General features: G+C 41.1%; 1 protein-coding gene across 3 annotated transcripts in view; it reads left to right on the top strand.

The window, feature by feature from the left end:
- The window catches only part of MYRIP (myosin VIIA and Rab interacting protein), a 213,899-nt gene extending 197,854 nt beyond the window's left edge, over positions 1–16,045 (top strand). For 2 of the 3 annotated variants that reach the window (XM_065628378.1, XM_065628379.1), the window contains exons 12-17: positions 5,011–5,205; positions 9,911–10,072; positions 11,794–11,898; positions 11,994–12,054; positions 12,860–12,978; positions 13,698–16,045. In XM_065628378.1, the coding sequence (XP_065484450.1) occupies positions 5,011–5,205; positions 9,911–10,072; positions 11,794–11,898; positions 11,994–12,054; positions 12,860–12,978; positions 13,698–13,730 (675 nt within the window). In that variant the 3' untranslated portion in view covers positions 13,731–16,045. The remainder of the gene's footprint in view (positions 1–5,010; positions 5,206–9,910; positions 10,073–11,793; positions 11,899–11,993; positions 12,055–12,859; positions 12,979–13,697) is intronic. The other variant, XM_065628380.1, reaches the window with a different exon arrangement.
- Positions 16,046–16,326: the final 281 nt, after the last annotated feature.

Below are 16,326 nucleotides of genomic sequence, written 5' to 3'. Positions count from 1 at the left end.
AATTTTGTACTATGAATTTTAATCACCTTTTAATCATCTGGGTTTTCTTTACTAAAAATATCAAGGATGATTTTAAAGAAAAAATATTTTTCCATTTGTGCTATGTCATCAGCCTACGTCCATTATAGATATTCTTGGAGAATCCTATGCGGATTTTAAGATTTAAATAATTCCATTTCCAGTGTGGACCATAATATTTCACCTTTTGGAAAATAACTTCCTTTCTCATGATTATAGGCAACTCATCTCTAGAAATGAGGCATTAAAAATTATTAGGAATAACATCTGTTACTACATTAAGACAGTAGATTGAATTCCCTAGTAAAAATCTAATATTCAGAATTACCTAGCACAATCAAAAACAGAGGCTGTTTTTCTCTGTGTCACACTTTGGAGAATGTCAGTAGAATAATAGCTCACTCTGTAAGATAATTTAGCTTTCTTTTTCTAAATGGGTGCCCATAAACTAAGATATTGATGTTAAGGTCCAGGAAGGAAGTCTTAAACTTGCACAGAAGAGTAATTCCTTAATGCCATAGTTCATCGTAGTACATTTGTCTTCTACCAAATATCAAGGCAAATTTTAGCTTTCTTTCTCAGTCTTTGCTCAAAGGTGTACAATGAACTCCCACAGGGTGAGGAGACGCGGAGGCACATTTGAGTTTTGGTTTTGTTTTCATCAAGTTTGGGTTCAGTCAGGTTAGTCCAAAAAAATGAATCAATCAGTGGCAAAGCAGAGCTTGTTTTCTCCCCAGCCTCCCTCAACTCCCTACAAAAATATGAGGGTATTGACTGGGAAACTGGCATGGGACTGGGAGTGTGATAGAATGGCTTGAGACCAGAGGTAAAAATGATTGCTCTCCAAGTCATCATGGACATGGTCAATACCACCAGGGCTGCAAGTTTCCCTTGCTCTTTTTTGTGATCTTACTCTTGATGTCAACTGTTCTCTACTGAATTGCGACTGCTTCCTGTGCTAGTTTTATAGAGCCTAACGATGCCATAACATTGTAGTAGCAAAAAGAAAATGCTAATGGCTGAGTACATTGTGGAGAAAAAATTAGTTCAAGTGATGGAGAACTTTACTTTAGGAGCATTAAAAATAAAAGTAATAATGTTCATGGAAAGGAAATAATGTGGAGATGTCATAGACTGCTGAGATGCCTACAAGAACTTAATGCTCACCTGCTCTCAGCAGCTTGGACACTTACGTTGCTTCAGTTTTATCATCCTGCTTTCCTTCCATTATCTTGTGCAAGGATGCAAGTACTGTTCTATAAAGCACCTTCCAGTGTAGCATCCTTAAGTAAAAAAAAAAAAAAAAGAAAAGAAAAAAAAAAAGAAGGAAATATCGGAAACATCTGCAGCATCAGCAGGGAAAGGAGAGAGAAAGAGAGACAGCAGAAGAGAGGGAAATTGCTAAGAGCCAGCAAGAGCTGGTGTAGACCACTGAAGCATTATCTTCAGCAAAACAGGAACCCTTTCCATCTGTCCAACTACAACTAGAAATGACAGTAAAGAAGTTTTACAAGATGCTGTTTGTTATATTCGATACACGCAGACACACATACAAGATATGTGCATGCACACACTTTAGTATTTCGTTGGTTTGAAAACTCTTCCACAAAGAACTTGGGAAATTGAGCATCTTCTTTTGACTGTTTCTTTAATGTATTTGTGAGCATAGATGCTAATTATTCTAAAAAGGATAAATGCATGTTTTCTTTGTTCCATTAACCTCTTAATCTCAAATTAAGTAAAGAATGAGATTCTCGTAACCAGTACAAAAATTCAAATTTGGATCAGCTGCATAGATTTCATTTGGGAGGGGTGGTGATAATCCAGAGGTAGGGAGGGGAGCGCAGTAGAAATCAGGATGTGTCCCAGTGTTTTGAGAAGAATGGTCCTGCATAGCTTTTCTGTGCTAGGTATTTGTAGTAGAGGTTGCTTTCTGCATCAATCACATCCATACTCGTTCTTTGACTTGCTTGACAAGACAGATGGGAGAGACTTCATCATGGCATGATAGCTGTCTCTTTGCAGGTGTTAACAATGACCTTTCCTGCAAGGGCAAGATAAATTAGACAGCCGAGAGGTCTTTATAGCAATTTGAAATGTCCGCCTACCAGGATGATCTTGGTGTGCATGTGTCTGCAAATTTTAGATGATTTTATAGAACCTCATAACTCCTAAGTTTGACATGGGTGGTTGGGGAGGGGACAGGATTGTGAAGTGCTGAAACTCCAAGACACTTTTCCTTCTTTTTCTTTTTTTTTTTTTCATTTTTTCCTTACACATGTTGAATAATTATATCTAGAGTACTCTGTTAGATTTGCAAACTGGACATTTAGGAACATGAGCCATTTTAAAAGCTTTTGACAGTTGCTCAAAAAAGAGGTAATAACATATGAAAACCCATTAATTGAGCATCCAGTTTGTCCAATTTGAGAAACCTTGAACTCCCCGCACATTGATTTTACATCTGCATTGTGCAGACACGAATCTCTTCTTACTTTTCTGTAAAATGCAGCCGGGGGTGAAGTTGAGTTCTGAATACCGTTTAGCAGAAAACTTTCACAAAGTTTAGATTTAAATAAATTGAAATATTGCTTGTGCTCTAAGTTTTGGGAGATCTACTCTTCAGGTATGCTCTAAGGGAAATGACTTTTGCTTGCCATGTGTTTCCTCACAGTGTTTAAACTCTAGTGCTGTATCCTTGTTATGCTATAAAAGCAGATATTTCACAAGCTTAAAGAAAAGCTTTAACATTGTGACTCCTGGTCTAGATACCTGCGGACGAGGTTTGAGATATGTTAATTGATGCAAACACACTATGAACATTCATCTAGCTGCCTTGTGCAACATTTAATGTGAAGCAAGTTTTGGTTTTAAAAGTCAAACAGCATCTGCCACTAAGAACTTACCTAGAAATTCTAGAAAATCAAAAAATCACATTTATTTCACATTTAACTTTTCTTCCCTTATGCATTACCTATTGAGAAGGTAGGGTATTTTACTCAAAATCTTGATTTCACAGAACACTTTACCAGGGAAACAAAAACCAAAAAGCCTGTTTTGCAGTAATTGGTCTGTGATAAATGCCAATATGGATTCTCATGTTCTGGTATAAGAACACCGTTTTCTAATTCAGTTTAATCTTTTTTGGAAATCCATCATTAGCTACAAAGGATAATAAAAAATATAAGAAATAATGAACACTGAAATGAGGCTGCAGTTCTTGAAATGGAGAACATACATCAGTGAAGATGATGAAGAAAATATAGTGTCTGGCCTTTATCCTTTTTTGCTCCCTACTCATAGAATAGAATAAGAATTAGGTACTTGTAAAAGCAAATAATAAAACAAAGTAACATTGATTCCCTTTTCTATCCTATAAAATTATTGATCTGTTTTTAACCTAATTGGCACTTGTGAAAATAAATGGAAAAAACAGTAGGCTATTTATGGGATTCAAGTATTTGTTCTCAGTAAGAGAGTCCTAAGCTGACTTGTTTGGGGCTCTGCTGGCTGTCCTAACAAGCTAAAGATCTGTGTGCTCTATCATATTGTATTTGCTTTGTTCTCCTTCTCTTTAATCTCATCTTTCTAATTATTTCTTGTAATTCGGAGGAGTAACAGTGCTAAAGATGCCTTAATGTATTGACACACAATTATTGAGCACATGCTGCTAAAAAGGTAGTTTTTCAGTATAAAAGTCTTATCTAACATAAAAATGAACAGCTAATTACAGGAAAGAGATAATAAAAGAGGTTTCCCAGTTAAACCCACCAGGGCCTGTGGGTCCAAGGAACACTATTTGTCCTATATCCTGCCTAGGAAGCCAGCTGGCATATTTTTTAATACAGTGTTTACATAACACACAGAGATTTTTAATCAGTTATATTTTTCTGTACTATAGAATTTACTATATAGAATTCAAAGACTGTTTCCTCAGTTTTAATCCTCAGAGATTTTGTTTGTGGAAAAATTTACAGATGGGTGGGCCCCTAATTCACATACTTAATTATTTGCAGGTTTGAGGAATTAATTAATTATAGGTTTAAACTTCCCACACTTTCTTTTAGGCAAAGCAACACTAAAGGTATTGCACATAAATTCAGTGACAGTATTTGTATTGGATTTAACAAGCTTTGGCTCAGTCTTCAAGTTGTATAGTTTGGATGTTGAGCTTGATGCTTGAGGGTACATCAGGTGAAATTTTATTGCCATCAGAGGAGTTGTCCTGAAGCCTAAAGCTCTGTGAGAATCATCAGGATAGGGATAGTTAATTATAAATTAGGAACACAGATAAAAGGCTTACAGTTGTTTTAAAACAAAAAAATAATGACTAAAACTGCATGGTTTTCCATGGTGTTTGATAAAAAGTATTTCATAAATAATAAAAAAGGTTTTTTGTTTTTGTTTAATTAGGATACAAGTGTTTACATGCTTATAGCTCGAGCTTTTTTTAGAGGCCTACCATGTAATTCACAGCAAGTACCTTTGCAAACTGCCATCCTGATAGGGCTGCTGAAGATTGCTCTCCCATGTCTGCAGCTGCAATGCAATAGCTCCTGTAGATATGGAGACAGATGTTTCCACATCTGTTTGCCAGTACCCAAAAAGGAAGATTGTCGTTTAAAACCTATTTAAAATGCTATTGCAAAAATAGCCTTCTCTAGCTCACTTGGATTTTAAAGCTGGATATTTGTATGCTCATTAGGGATAAGATTTGGACCATTTCCCCAGCAGAAATTGTGTTGTGGAAGAATTGCGTGTGTATGTAATTTTACATGCTGTATCAGTGTGCATATGTGAAAAGGGGAGGGAGAAAAAGAAAAGTAGATTCCAATTTCATCACAGAGTTCTTGTGTCTGCTCACAACAGCCAGCCAAGTACATTGTTTTAGAATGGCTAAAGCTACAGCTGTCATCAAGGTGATTTTACATATTACCACTCTGTGCTAATTTGATGCTGTTGTTTTCTCTGTCTGCTCTTGTAACAAAACAGAAGTACTCTGCTGTCTCTCTCTGCAACATATCTACAGAGGTCCTGAAAGTCATCAATGCCACTGAAGAACTGATAGCAGAATCCACCAGTCCCTGCGACTTCCCAGCTGACATTGAGGACAGGGGCAGAGGGACGTTCCCACTGGGGACGGACCCTGTCAGGCTCGATGAGCAGCTCACCACACTGGAAGAAAACGTAAGAATGTGAATCAGTATGTGCAAGTGTCATGTGTGTGAGTGAGTGTACCTGTGTGTGGGTGCCAACTGGAAAGGGAAAGCGTGTACGCAGCATCAGTGGATGTTCAGAATTGATTTGGGGTTATTAAGCAAATACACAAACAGAACAGAAAATCTGGTTTCAAAGGGGTGCTTAGCTGTGTTTTGGGTTCTTTTTTTTAATGTGTGCTTTAAGACATTTTGGGAAGGAGGTGAGATGGATGTATTGGGTTTTACAACTCATTTTAGAATCCCTACCTCAGAAGTTAACTTCAGCCCTCTGAACCTCTGTGGCTGTGCAGCTGCGCCATGCCGTGCTGAAACCACGTGTCTCCAAATCCCAGCACAGCCTTATTACTGTAAGGACAGAGAGGGAAAGCACATCCTCAGTCACACGAAGTGATGGAATATCCAGCCACGCTTCCCCAGCGTTCTGTGCTGAGCACCCTGGGAGCCAGAGCTGCCTGCTGCACTGTTAAAAAGAGCAGGCTGGAGAAGGCAAATTAAACAAACATTTCTGTTTGGCCGCATTTGAGTCACTTGTCCTTTTTCATGAGTACCTGTCATCTGCAGGGAAAAGTGTAATGCTCAGTCATAGAGGGAAGTCACTACTCATTGGTAATTTTTATACATCCACTTAATGGAGTTGGTACACTTGTAACTTTCGATTTTTCTCTTTTTCCCGCATTTAACTGATTACATTTCAGTGTCTTTTCCCTTCATTAGGAGCTTTTAAAACCTGTTATGAATTGCCCCATTATAACATCCTGATCAATTCAAGAAAATAGATCCTGGTTTTCTTTAGCCCCTGGAAAATTTCCAAAGGTGGAACCACTTCTTAGGGGAAAAAAAATCAGTTTCCTTTACAGAAATGCACTTCCAGAACAGCCCCAAGTTAGGGGCTGAGGGGGAGATAATTCATGGCAATGCCAGCCACTGCTGCCACTGCGCCTCTCCAGAGCCCTCCCACCGGTCGTACAGCTCACTGATCCCTCCCGACACACCTGTTCTGAGCCCAAATCTCCCAGCCCTACTTCAGAGGTTCCCAAACTAGATCCTACCCCTCGTAACCTCCTCTGATCCAAACCCTTTTCCATCTCAGCCCTTTCCCCTGGCCCAGACCAACAGGATGCCCTCCAACCCACCCCAGAGCACCCTCACTACTTCCCAACCAGCTCCCGATCATAACCCAACCTCCAAACCTCTCCTTCTCACCTCTGCTCAGCCTTCCCAGGCATCCCACTGTGCCAGCTGAGATGCTTCTTCTCCTCCTCACCCTCCCACACACTGTCCTGGTTGCTGGCATCTCCTGTCCTCCATCCCGGGGCACCACAGCCACTCGAGCCGGCCCCACCATATAGCTCTCGACAGAGCGACCGTGCTCCCAGCTCCTCTCTGAGAGGAGAACTCAAAACAAACAAGCAATGCAGGCTTGGGAGTCATCCCCAGTGGGGTTGGGAGGGCAGGACAGGAGGATGCGTCCAGGAGATGCTGGACATGGGGCTGCTCAAATATGGCCCTCTGCAGAATGGTAAAGGCTTCCCATAGCAGTTGCTGCTCTAGTGCCCGGAGGAGGGTGTAAATTGAGCTTGTGGCGAGCAAAATGCCTTCCTCATGCCCACCTGTTGTGATATCCGCTTCATTCTTACATGACAGACACATGTCCACAACAACTTCTGGGAGTTTGATTAATTTTTTTCAGAATAGTAGAAGCAGGTAGATAGAGATTTTCTCCCTCATGAAATAGTGAAGCATCCTAGCTCCCCACGCCACGGAATGCATTTGTCAGGAGAGTGAATACAGAACAAAAATCCAAGTCCAGGCTTGACGATGTCTCTAGAAAAACTAAGAAATTCCTCAGGAGGGCAGAGAACAATTTGGGGAGATTTCCTCTCACATTTTTTCTGTGGAAAGCTGTGTTGTAAACTGCCTGAGGTGCGGGTTTTTTGTTGTGTTGTTTTTTTAGTTTTTTGTTTTATTTCCTGTTACACTGACAATCCCTCCCATCCTTGTGGGGCTTTGGTATCTGTGGTGCCGTGACCCCTGCTCATTCATTCGGATTGAGCATTTCTTACTGGGCAGAGACCAGGCACTGGGGCAGAGCGTTTCTTGCTGTGGCCTTGCCCTCCTGGCAGCATAGCCCCGGTTTAGCTTCTCTCAGTTCTCTGCATAATTCATAAGGTATCCAGTTCAGCCTTGCTGTGCCCCCACCCCACATCTTTTTCTGCTCCACACAGGATGTGAGGCAGGTGGCAAAACTTCATGGTTTCAAAATTTCACCACCATACTTCATAGCAGAGTTAAAGAGTCTTTAGAAATCCAGGAATCCGTAACTTTTCGCGATGCAGCTGGGGGCGTATCTGCATGCAGCTTGTCCTCTTCGCAGCAAATTTTGGAAGAAGATCTGGGTGTATAATAGTCACTTTGTTCATTTTTGCTCTCTGTAGCATTTTGGGGACTGCGCACACATCAGTGGGGAGAATGTAGGGCCACCTGTACCAGCACCTGCATAACTAAATGGTAGTAAAATAAGCTTCCACAATCTGCATGTGAATGTGAATATAAGCATAAGCGCATAATTTAGTGCAGACCTGCAAGTAGCCCATTGCTGTTTGGAAGCACAACAATTGTTCATGTAACAAGAATATTTTTTAGAAAGATCTTTTGTTTAGATATAGCTGTAAAATGTTGAAGAAAATTAAAATTTAACAAATGTAGGGGTTACAAGTTACAAAAATATTGATGACCTTCCCTCCCCACATTTTTCTATTAGTCCTATTTTCTTTAGATTTTTTTTCCCCTCTGGAAAAGTACAATTTATTGTGCAGAGAGTTTTGGCACAGCATTTAAATGCATCTTTTCTTCAACTTTCTAAAGATGTTTCTGTTCATAATGTTCCTTTTTCTTCTTTCTCTGAGCTTTTAGACATGATAGGGAAATTTAAAAACAACTTGTGAAAACAACTTTTAATCTGAAGTTGCTGCGGTATGCTGCACCACAAAGATGTCTCATTTAAATGAATGGAAAGAATAATTAAAACCCATAAAAGCAGAAGCATTTCTATTTAAATCAGCATGTACATTTTTCAGATATTTCATGCCTGCAGTTAGACTGTTGGTCTTACAAGATGCAGTTCACACAAGTTGTAGTGAGTTTGTTTCTCAGCAAAGTCACATACATGAAAAAAAAATAGTATATACATTTATGCTTTGAAGCAACTGATATAATGGAAAAACAAAAACTATTGCAAGCAATTAAGAAACAATAATAAAATAAAAAATAATGAAAAGCAAACACTTACTTACATCTTAATCTAATCATTCTCTGCCAGTTTTTATCCATAAAGTCACAGCATGGCCAGAAATTATTTGAATACCCGTTATGTCAAATGACTGCATGATCTAGCAATTGTGGGCATATACAATGACATGAGTGGAAAACAGGTATGAAGTAGAAGGTATCTGCTCAAGGATCTGCCTCAGATCCTGTTTGCTTGCCCCTTGAACCATGAAGTCAGCCACAGAATATGTTTAATTCATGCTAGTTTTGTAGCACCACAGTCTTTACTGCTATAAGAGTGAGTGAGGCTGCCCGTGGGGAAGATCAGAATATATATTTCATTTCCTCTGTGCTGTAGCCAACCTCATGAAAACAGTCTTTTGGCTGTCTAGTAAATAGGCAGAAGGTGCAGTATTTTCACTGCATGAGTCTGCACAATTTTAAGCACAGATGTGAAAAGATAATGCTTGACAATTACCCTTTTCTATAAACCAGAGACCTCCATCTGGCCATGTACCTTAAATTTCTTTGTGAAATAAAAGAAACACATAAAACACAGTGCATCATGAATTATTGCTCTGAGGAGCTGAATGGGAAATGCAACCATTACCTGCAGCTATCAGAAGTATTGTAGGTGGGTCAAATTATTAAAAGTTGTTTGGTTTTAGGTGTTTAAAAGGCATTTAGATGAGATTCTTAGGGACATGGTTTAGTGCTAGAGTTATGGTTGGACTCAATGATACTGAGGGTGTCTTCCAACCGAAATGATTCTATGTTTTAGGGAAGATCTCTAAATATTGAAGTCTCGTATTCTCTTTTATGTGGCCCAGATAAGTTTTTGGACCCTCCACACATTGACTCCAAAGGGCCGGGAGGTGGGAAGGTTTTGGCTGCTGTATATTTAGGTGAGAGCAGGATGGGATGGAAAACTGCGTTGTACATGTGAGCACAGTTGCTCTATAAGAAGCTGATAGCCACGTGCTGCTAAACAGTTATTCTTACAGAGTTTTGATTGCCAGAAGGTATTAGGCGTGTTTCAATAAACACAGCTTTATACAAGGTGTGATCTGTTGACTTCCCCTTGTAGACTTCAGGGGTTTTGCTATGCAACTGCATATCAAAAATAAAAAAGCAAGCTTTTCAGCTTTCTTTTTTTTGCTGGTGAATCTGGAATGAATCTGTTTTAGAATACCATTGTAGAATGAAATTTGGAGTTCAGCCACCTGCCGCTTCCCTTCTCTTTGTGGTGATGCGTTTTCAGATTATTCCCCCCTGATTTTCCTCTGCCAGGTAAGCGTCTCTCTGACAGTTTAGCAAGGAGACAAGCTCAAAGGCATTGTGGAAGATAAACCTCCGTGCCCACAAAACAGCAATCGCTGACGCCTGTCCCTGCCTTGGCCCTGCAGGTGTACCTGACAGCCAGCACGGTGTACGGGCTGGAGGGACAGCTCACCAACCTGGAGGACGCTGCGCGCAAGATCAACAGTGTTACGGCAGAATCTGAGCTGGCCGATCTGGAGGATCAGGTGGCCACAGCAGCCGCCCAGGTTCATCATGCGGAGCTTCAGGTGAGGGCAGCAACTCCTCCCTACCGGCAGGTTTCACGCCACTTTGCCTAGTGCTTGCCTTTTGTCCACACACGCTTACTTTCGATATTCTTTTGTACCGCAGTGAACTCATGATCCAAGTATGCTGACTGCATCACAGGAGCTGAGCAAAGCCTGGCTGAGATGCGTAACTCAGCACAGCCAGATGTGCTCTATTTGTTTGGTCCTTCCCCCAGCTTGTTTATGGGCATTGGAGCACAACAGCCTGTTGCTGCAATACTGATATCGAACCTACTCCTTGCCCCAGGCAGCTCACGTGGTACGGTCTGTGTCACACGCCTGGCTGTGGTCAGGCTGCGAATACAGTCTTAGGCAGTTTATTAATCAGCAGATTGTAAAATGCTTTATAAAAGAAGCCAGTGTCGGTATTGCTTTACCGAAAGAGGCCAAAGGCAGCCGGCCGCTGAGCCAAACAGAGCCGGGCACTCGCAAGCCTGCCTTGGGGTTTAGCTGCTAAGCAGCGCACATCCCGGCCAAAAGGCAATTCGTCCTGTGGGCTGCCATCTCGTGTCTCTCTGGCAAGCTCCAGCAAGTCTGGGGCTCCAAAGAGAACATCGTGATCTGGTGCTAAAAGCTGAGCGAGGTAACGCTGCCGGACCTCAAGGGGATAGATGACGCTGCTAGCAACTCACTGCCAATGCTTTCACTGCCCGGCCCGTGCCCAGCCAGGCACTCTGACCTGCCTGTGCTTTCATGGGAAGTACCCAGTTATTTCACGCAGTGGCAGCACGCTCAATTTAGAACTGAGCAAAGATCTGAGAGCCTGACATCTCTCTGATGTCAGAAGTGCACTGCTGCACTTCTACCAGCACGAGCTGGTGGTGATGTTTTGTTGCCTTTCATCATTATTTTATAGTAAATATGTTAATGGAGGTGAGAGGTGAGGAGGAAAGAGGCCTAAGCTATGCAAGGAGGACAGCAGAGTGGCCAACTGAAGGTCTTGTGCAGAGTGAACAGCTTCAGGTGTCATCGTGAATCAGGAGATGGATTATATGCCTGACTTCTCTGACACTTCTTTCCCTTTCAGCATCATTTGTTTCTGTTAGGCTCAGCATCAGCCTGCTTTCCCCCCCCAGATGTTTGCACTCTTGGACTTCTATTTTTCCTGGCAATTTGTTTTCCATTGAGTGTTTTTACGTAATGTGTTCCTGCATCTACGCATGTTTGTGTTTAACATACATAAACGTGTAAATTATGTTTAAGATCAAATGTTTAGATTTCGTGATGGAGGATCTAGTTTGCGCATGCATGAAATTAATTTTGAATTTGGAAATGTGTCCCACAAAGTCATTCTTTGAATGTAGCCTTTGAAAAATGCAGCTTGAATGAACCTGGGATTATGTAGCTAAAGGTAACTGGGAGATGACAGATAGGAGTTTTCTCTCCCCCTTTCTTTTTTTCCTCAAAAGGAGTAAAATACCTCTTCCCTGGAGTCACACGGTAGGTTGGATTGTTCTTTTTTTCCATCTTTACTAACAAATTAAGCCCTTTTTAACATCAGGACTAAAGAATACAGGAAAGTGTCAGAATTGCTGAAGAAGTTAGCCATCTGTTTGTGGTTTTTGATCAAAGAGAATTTAACGGGGGGAGGGATATATTTTAGTAGTGGCATCTACCGTAATTTTAAAACTTCTTTTTCCCTCTCCCCATCTGTCTGTCTCTCTCTTTTATTTTCTTTGAAGATTTCAGATATTGAGAGCAGAATATCAGCTCTCACTGTTGCAGGCTTGAATGTGGCTCCATGTGTTCGCCTGACAAGGAAACGGGATCAAAAGCAAACAAACCAGGTGCCAGAACATTATGTAGTATTCAAAAATACATTGGGGAAATCTTGCCTCTTTTTCTGTAATGGAGTTGAGTAACACTTATGTGTTGTTTACAGATGCATACAATAGACACATCAAGACAGCAGAGGAGAAAACTTCCAGCTCCACCAATAAAAGGTGCAGTTAAGTTGTTGTTGTGTACATTATATAGAGAGTCTATCTTCATAAAGTTCAATATAATGTACAGTTCAGCAGAGTGGGGGAAAGATTAAGTTACAAAATGAACCGAGAAAGCCTGAATATGTCCACCTTCCTCATTTCCCATTGTACCTACAGAAAATAAAATACATATTTGGCACATCAAAAAGTAGCACCACTTTCTCTTTCTGTGGAAGTTGTGACAGTGGCCAATTAATAGGCACAGAAACAGAAGGCTGGGAAAAACAGATGAGAAATGCTGAATTCTGCTGCAGCGGGGACGTGTGCCCGGGGTTAGGTTGTGAGGCCCAAGCAGTCGCACTGTTTAATTACCAAAAGCCAGTTGCCACCTTCCACGACCCACCCTTGCTTTTTTATTGCTTCCTATGTCTGCTGATTTCAGTCCATATGATGTGGCTCAGCAATGTTCCTGGTATTTTAGGGTGTGGCTGTGAATTGGCTTTATAAAATAAAGTGCTTTTTTCTTTCATGTTTTCTCTCTTTTTTTTAAGCCCACAGTGCATTACCTCTGACAATTCCAAGGCCTGCTTCACCTTGCATTGCTCTTGTTTTACCCTTGTGTAATTCCACTGATTGACATGGCCTCGAACTTTAATAAATTTTGAGTATCACAGCCTGCTGTTTTTCATTTAAATTAAATCCAGCTTTCCGCATACGTCTTAGGGGAAGTTTTACCTCTCTGGAAGCTGTGACTCTTTAGGAATATTGTCACACCTGCTTCAATCTGTTATGTGAAAAACCTCCCTTTTTGTATTTTTCCCAGGTGACAAAATAGATGGTTCTCCAGTTACCACTGTCAAAACGTTTAACAGAAACTTCATGCTTCAAGGATCTCTAACACAAAGAACTAAAGAGAGGAAAAGCACTGCCAAGGATTTAATGGTAAACTCATAACAAATGTTTTTAAAGCTGCTGTTAAAAGTAGTAAATAGCGAGACAGCAGAATCTGTGTAGGCAGCTATATTTCAGCATGTTCACAAAACTTCTCCTAACAGTTTGAGGAAAAAGAATAGAGACCGCTGAGGCAGGTCTGAACAAATACGACCAGTGTCCTGGAAGCTGTCTGACTATATGCCATAGAACAGCAGCTGTGTGCTCCTGAACGTCAGCCTGTGTGAATGTATTCTGGCTGTCAGCTCTCCAGGAATGTGTTACCCTTACTTTAAAAAAAAAAAAAAAAAAAAAAAATCGAGAAAAAAAACAGAAAAAAAAAAAAGAGTTGTCCCCTGCAATTCACACTTCTGAGCCTGACCCTCACAGAACCAGCTGCACACTGTAACTCAGTAGGTAAGAGTCACCTTGAATCTCACTCATCTTTGAGAAATATTCAAGGGTTACCTAAGTGGAATTTAAGGGGTACATAGACCATGCATTGGCTCCGCAAGGTTTGAACAAAGAGGCTTCACTGGACATCTGTCCATTTTTTCTAGAGTAGCTGTAGAGGGATAGGGAGAACAACTGATTGTCCAAAGCAGTCTGCCACTAGACATATGGAAAATAGGTGGGGAGGTGGGAGGTAGAAGGGCCTTGGCCCTAGAGGCTTCAGCAAGCTTGTTTTGTGTTTCGCTCATGTTTTTTTCTTTCCTGTCCCTCTGTTCTAGGAACCTGCTATAGGATCTGCTGTGATGTACTAAACTTTCACTTCCCTACTGCCAATAACACACTGCCTAAGGCTGTACACTAGAGTGCCTTTACTTAACAGCCATTGTGTATGTCCAGCTGAAAATGGACCCTCAAGAACCCACAATGCCTCACTTATAGGGCTTCGTTTGGATACCTCACTGAGAAAGCTGTCCAAGTCTTCAGCATTGTGGTCTGCTAAAGGAAACTCTGCCTTAAAGTTCTCACAAGACTCTAGAAAGGATGCTGAGTTTCAAAAGCAAGGCTCCACATTTTAAGATGCACTTTTTCTCCCCAGTGATTGTACTTAAGTATGTTGTCTTTAAACTGCAGTATGTTTTTGTACACTCAGTCAATTATAGGCCAATATTTCACACAAAAAGAAAGAACGAAGCAGACTTGTGATCTGTATTTGCTGGCTTCTTCCTATTCACGTGGCCATCCGTCTTGTCGAGCAATAAGAACAACTCTGTGCGGTATATTCTGCTTTCCAGCTGCGTGGTGGGGATGGAGAGTCGGTGTTCCTAGCTCGGCACCCAGGGAGTCAGTGGAAGTTTCGACAGGGTTTGTAGGAGGAGATGCAATGTGCAAAGACTTCTCTGTTCACTGAGGGTACGTTTGGCAGAGTTAATGTTCTAGCTCCAGAGCTAGCTATTTTGCTCTTGGTGGCGGGGGGGACGTGGATGTCACGTTGAACCGTGAACTGGTGGCAGCACACATGGACCAGATGTCTTGTGATCCTGGCATCTGGAAACCTCTGAACGCTGTTGCAAAACCCACACCTTTGTATGTCTTGTTCTTCTTGGTAGCATTGTCCACTTGACAGTGTCCAACCACCCTGTAGTTCAGAATAAATTCTGACCAAATCTTTAAGATTGGAGAAGGAGGGAGGGAGGAAAGAAGGAAGGAAGGAAAGAAGGAAGGAAGGAAGGAAGGACGGACGGACATTGTGGATGAGAACTCTGCTGACTGGCTGGTGGTCGTAGGGAGGCTACAACCTGTAAGAGATTCAGTTCTGCAATTTCTTGGCCTTTCTGAGGAAGGGGCAAATGTAGCCCAGACGTCTCTTCCTTTACTGGTCTGTAGCAAACATAGTAGCCGGGGCCTGTCACTGATGCCATGAGCACCCCCACTACCATCAGACCACTCTGAATTGGATTGTGAATGGTAAAATTTCTTCTTTCATTTCTTGAGACCTTTGAGAGGTGAAACAATCTATAAGGTTCTTGAGCAGATGCACAGGAGGGAAGATGCTGCTTACAGGACGTCCCTCTCACCCTTTTTGGGGAAGATGTAGTCAATTTTTGGTACTTTTTGCTCTGAAGAATACAATGGAGGTAGTTAGAGGAGGTGATAAGCCAGTGAATCCCTTACCTTCCACACCAAGTGCAGAGCAAGTACCCAAACTCAGGCTGGCTTGATGCGAGACGTGCTGTGAAGGAGGACGTGGGCCTCCCATGAGCAGAGCACCGCATGTGTCTCGCTGTGCAGCAGGAAAGCAGAACCCTGGGACACCAGGCCGTGAAGTATCTATGGTTGGCCAAATGTGAGCAAAACTGGGCAAATTTCCTGGCTGAGCTGGGTTTAGGGGGGTGGGTGAGGAACGGCTGGATAGGATGGTTGGAAGAACAGTGCCAGTTGCAAATCTGCCACCCATATTTGACATTGAGCTTGTCAGTATTCGGATGTCCAGCTGCATGTAAGGAACCCTCAGAATAAATACAACCATCTTCCCATCTAGAATACATGAGCATCACTCCAGCCCTTCCAGGAGTTTCCGTCTGCCCAAGGTCTGACCCCATGTGTTCATTCTGGGATAAATTATGCCTTCTTTTACTCTCACACAATACGAGTTCTCTGGAATTGGTTTGCACAGGTGTGAGAGCAGAATTTGGCCCACTCTGTTTAATATATAAATATATATATAAAACAGATAGATTTTATTTATATATGCAATCCAGTAAAGGAGATTAAACAGAGTAGGATGCCTAGTAATTTTTTTGTTATCCGGTCTCCTCCTCCTTCCTTGACTGTTCTCGTGTAAGTATACAATACATTCCCAGGTTCTGGTTTATGCAGGTATGCGTGTTATGAAATGTCATTAATGGTGGTTGGTCTACATATTTGTCTAATAAATAATAACTAATATTGTGTATGTAATATCAATACAGAAACGACTAATTTTAATAGAATAACTCTTTGGCTTTTGTTCTGTTAGTGTGATTTAAACAAGCCAACAAAGTTTGGAATAGGTTGTTTTCCTTAAGAGGCATGAAAAGCTACTACTATCGTGTTACAATGTTAAAATATTCAGTCTTCTTTAACAGAAAAATGTGTACTGTGTAGGCATTAAAAAAAAAAAAAAAGAAAAAAAAAGAAAAAATCCCACCTGCTATAAGGCATTTGAATTTTTACAAATGTTTATTGTGCCAAATATGTGCAAAGATATAATTTACTGTTTTAAAAAAAATCATAAAAGCATATGTTATAGCACACAAAGAATTATTTTGTCATCAAGTGATTTCAATCTTTAGTGTTAATATTTATATTTAGATCAATTTTTATAAATGAAAATATTTTAATGGGTAAAATGAAGAATATATGATCTAT

This window comes from Caloenas nicobarica, chromosome 2 (genome assembly GCF_036013445.1).
Source record: "Caloenas nicobarica isolate bCalNic1 chromosome 2, bCalNic1.hap1, whole genome shotgun sequence".
Lineage (NCBI taxonomy): Eukaryota > Metazoa > Chordata > Aves > Columbiformes > Columbidae > Caloenas > Caloenas nicobarica.
This window is presented reverse-complemented; position numbering and strand designations above follow the sequence as displayed.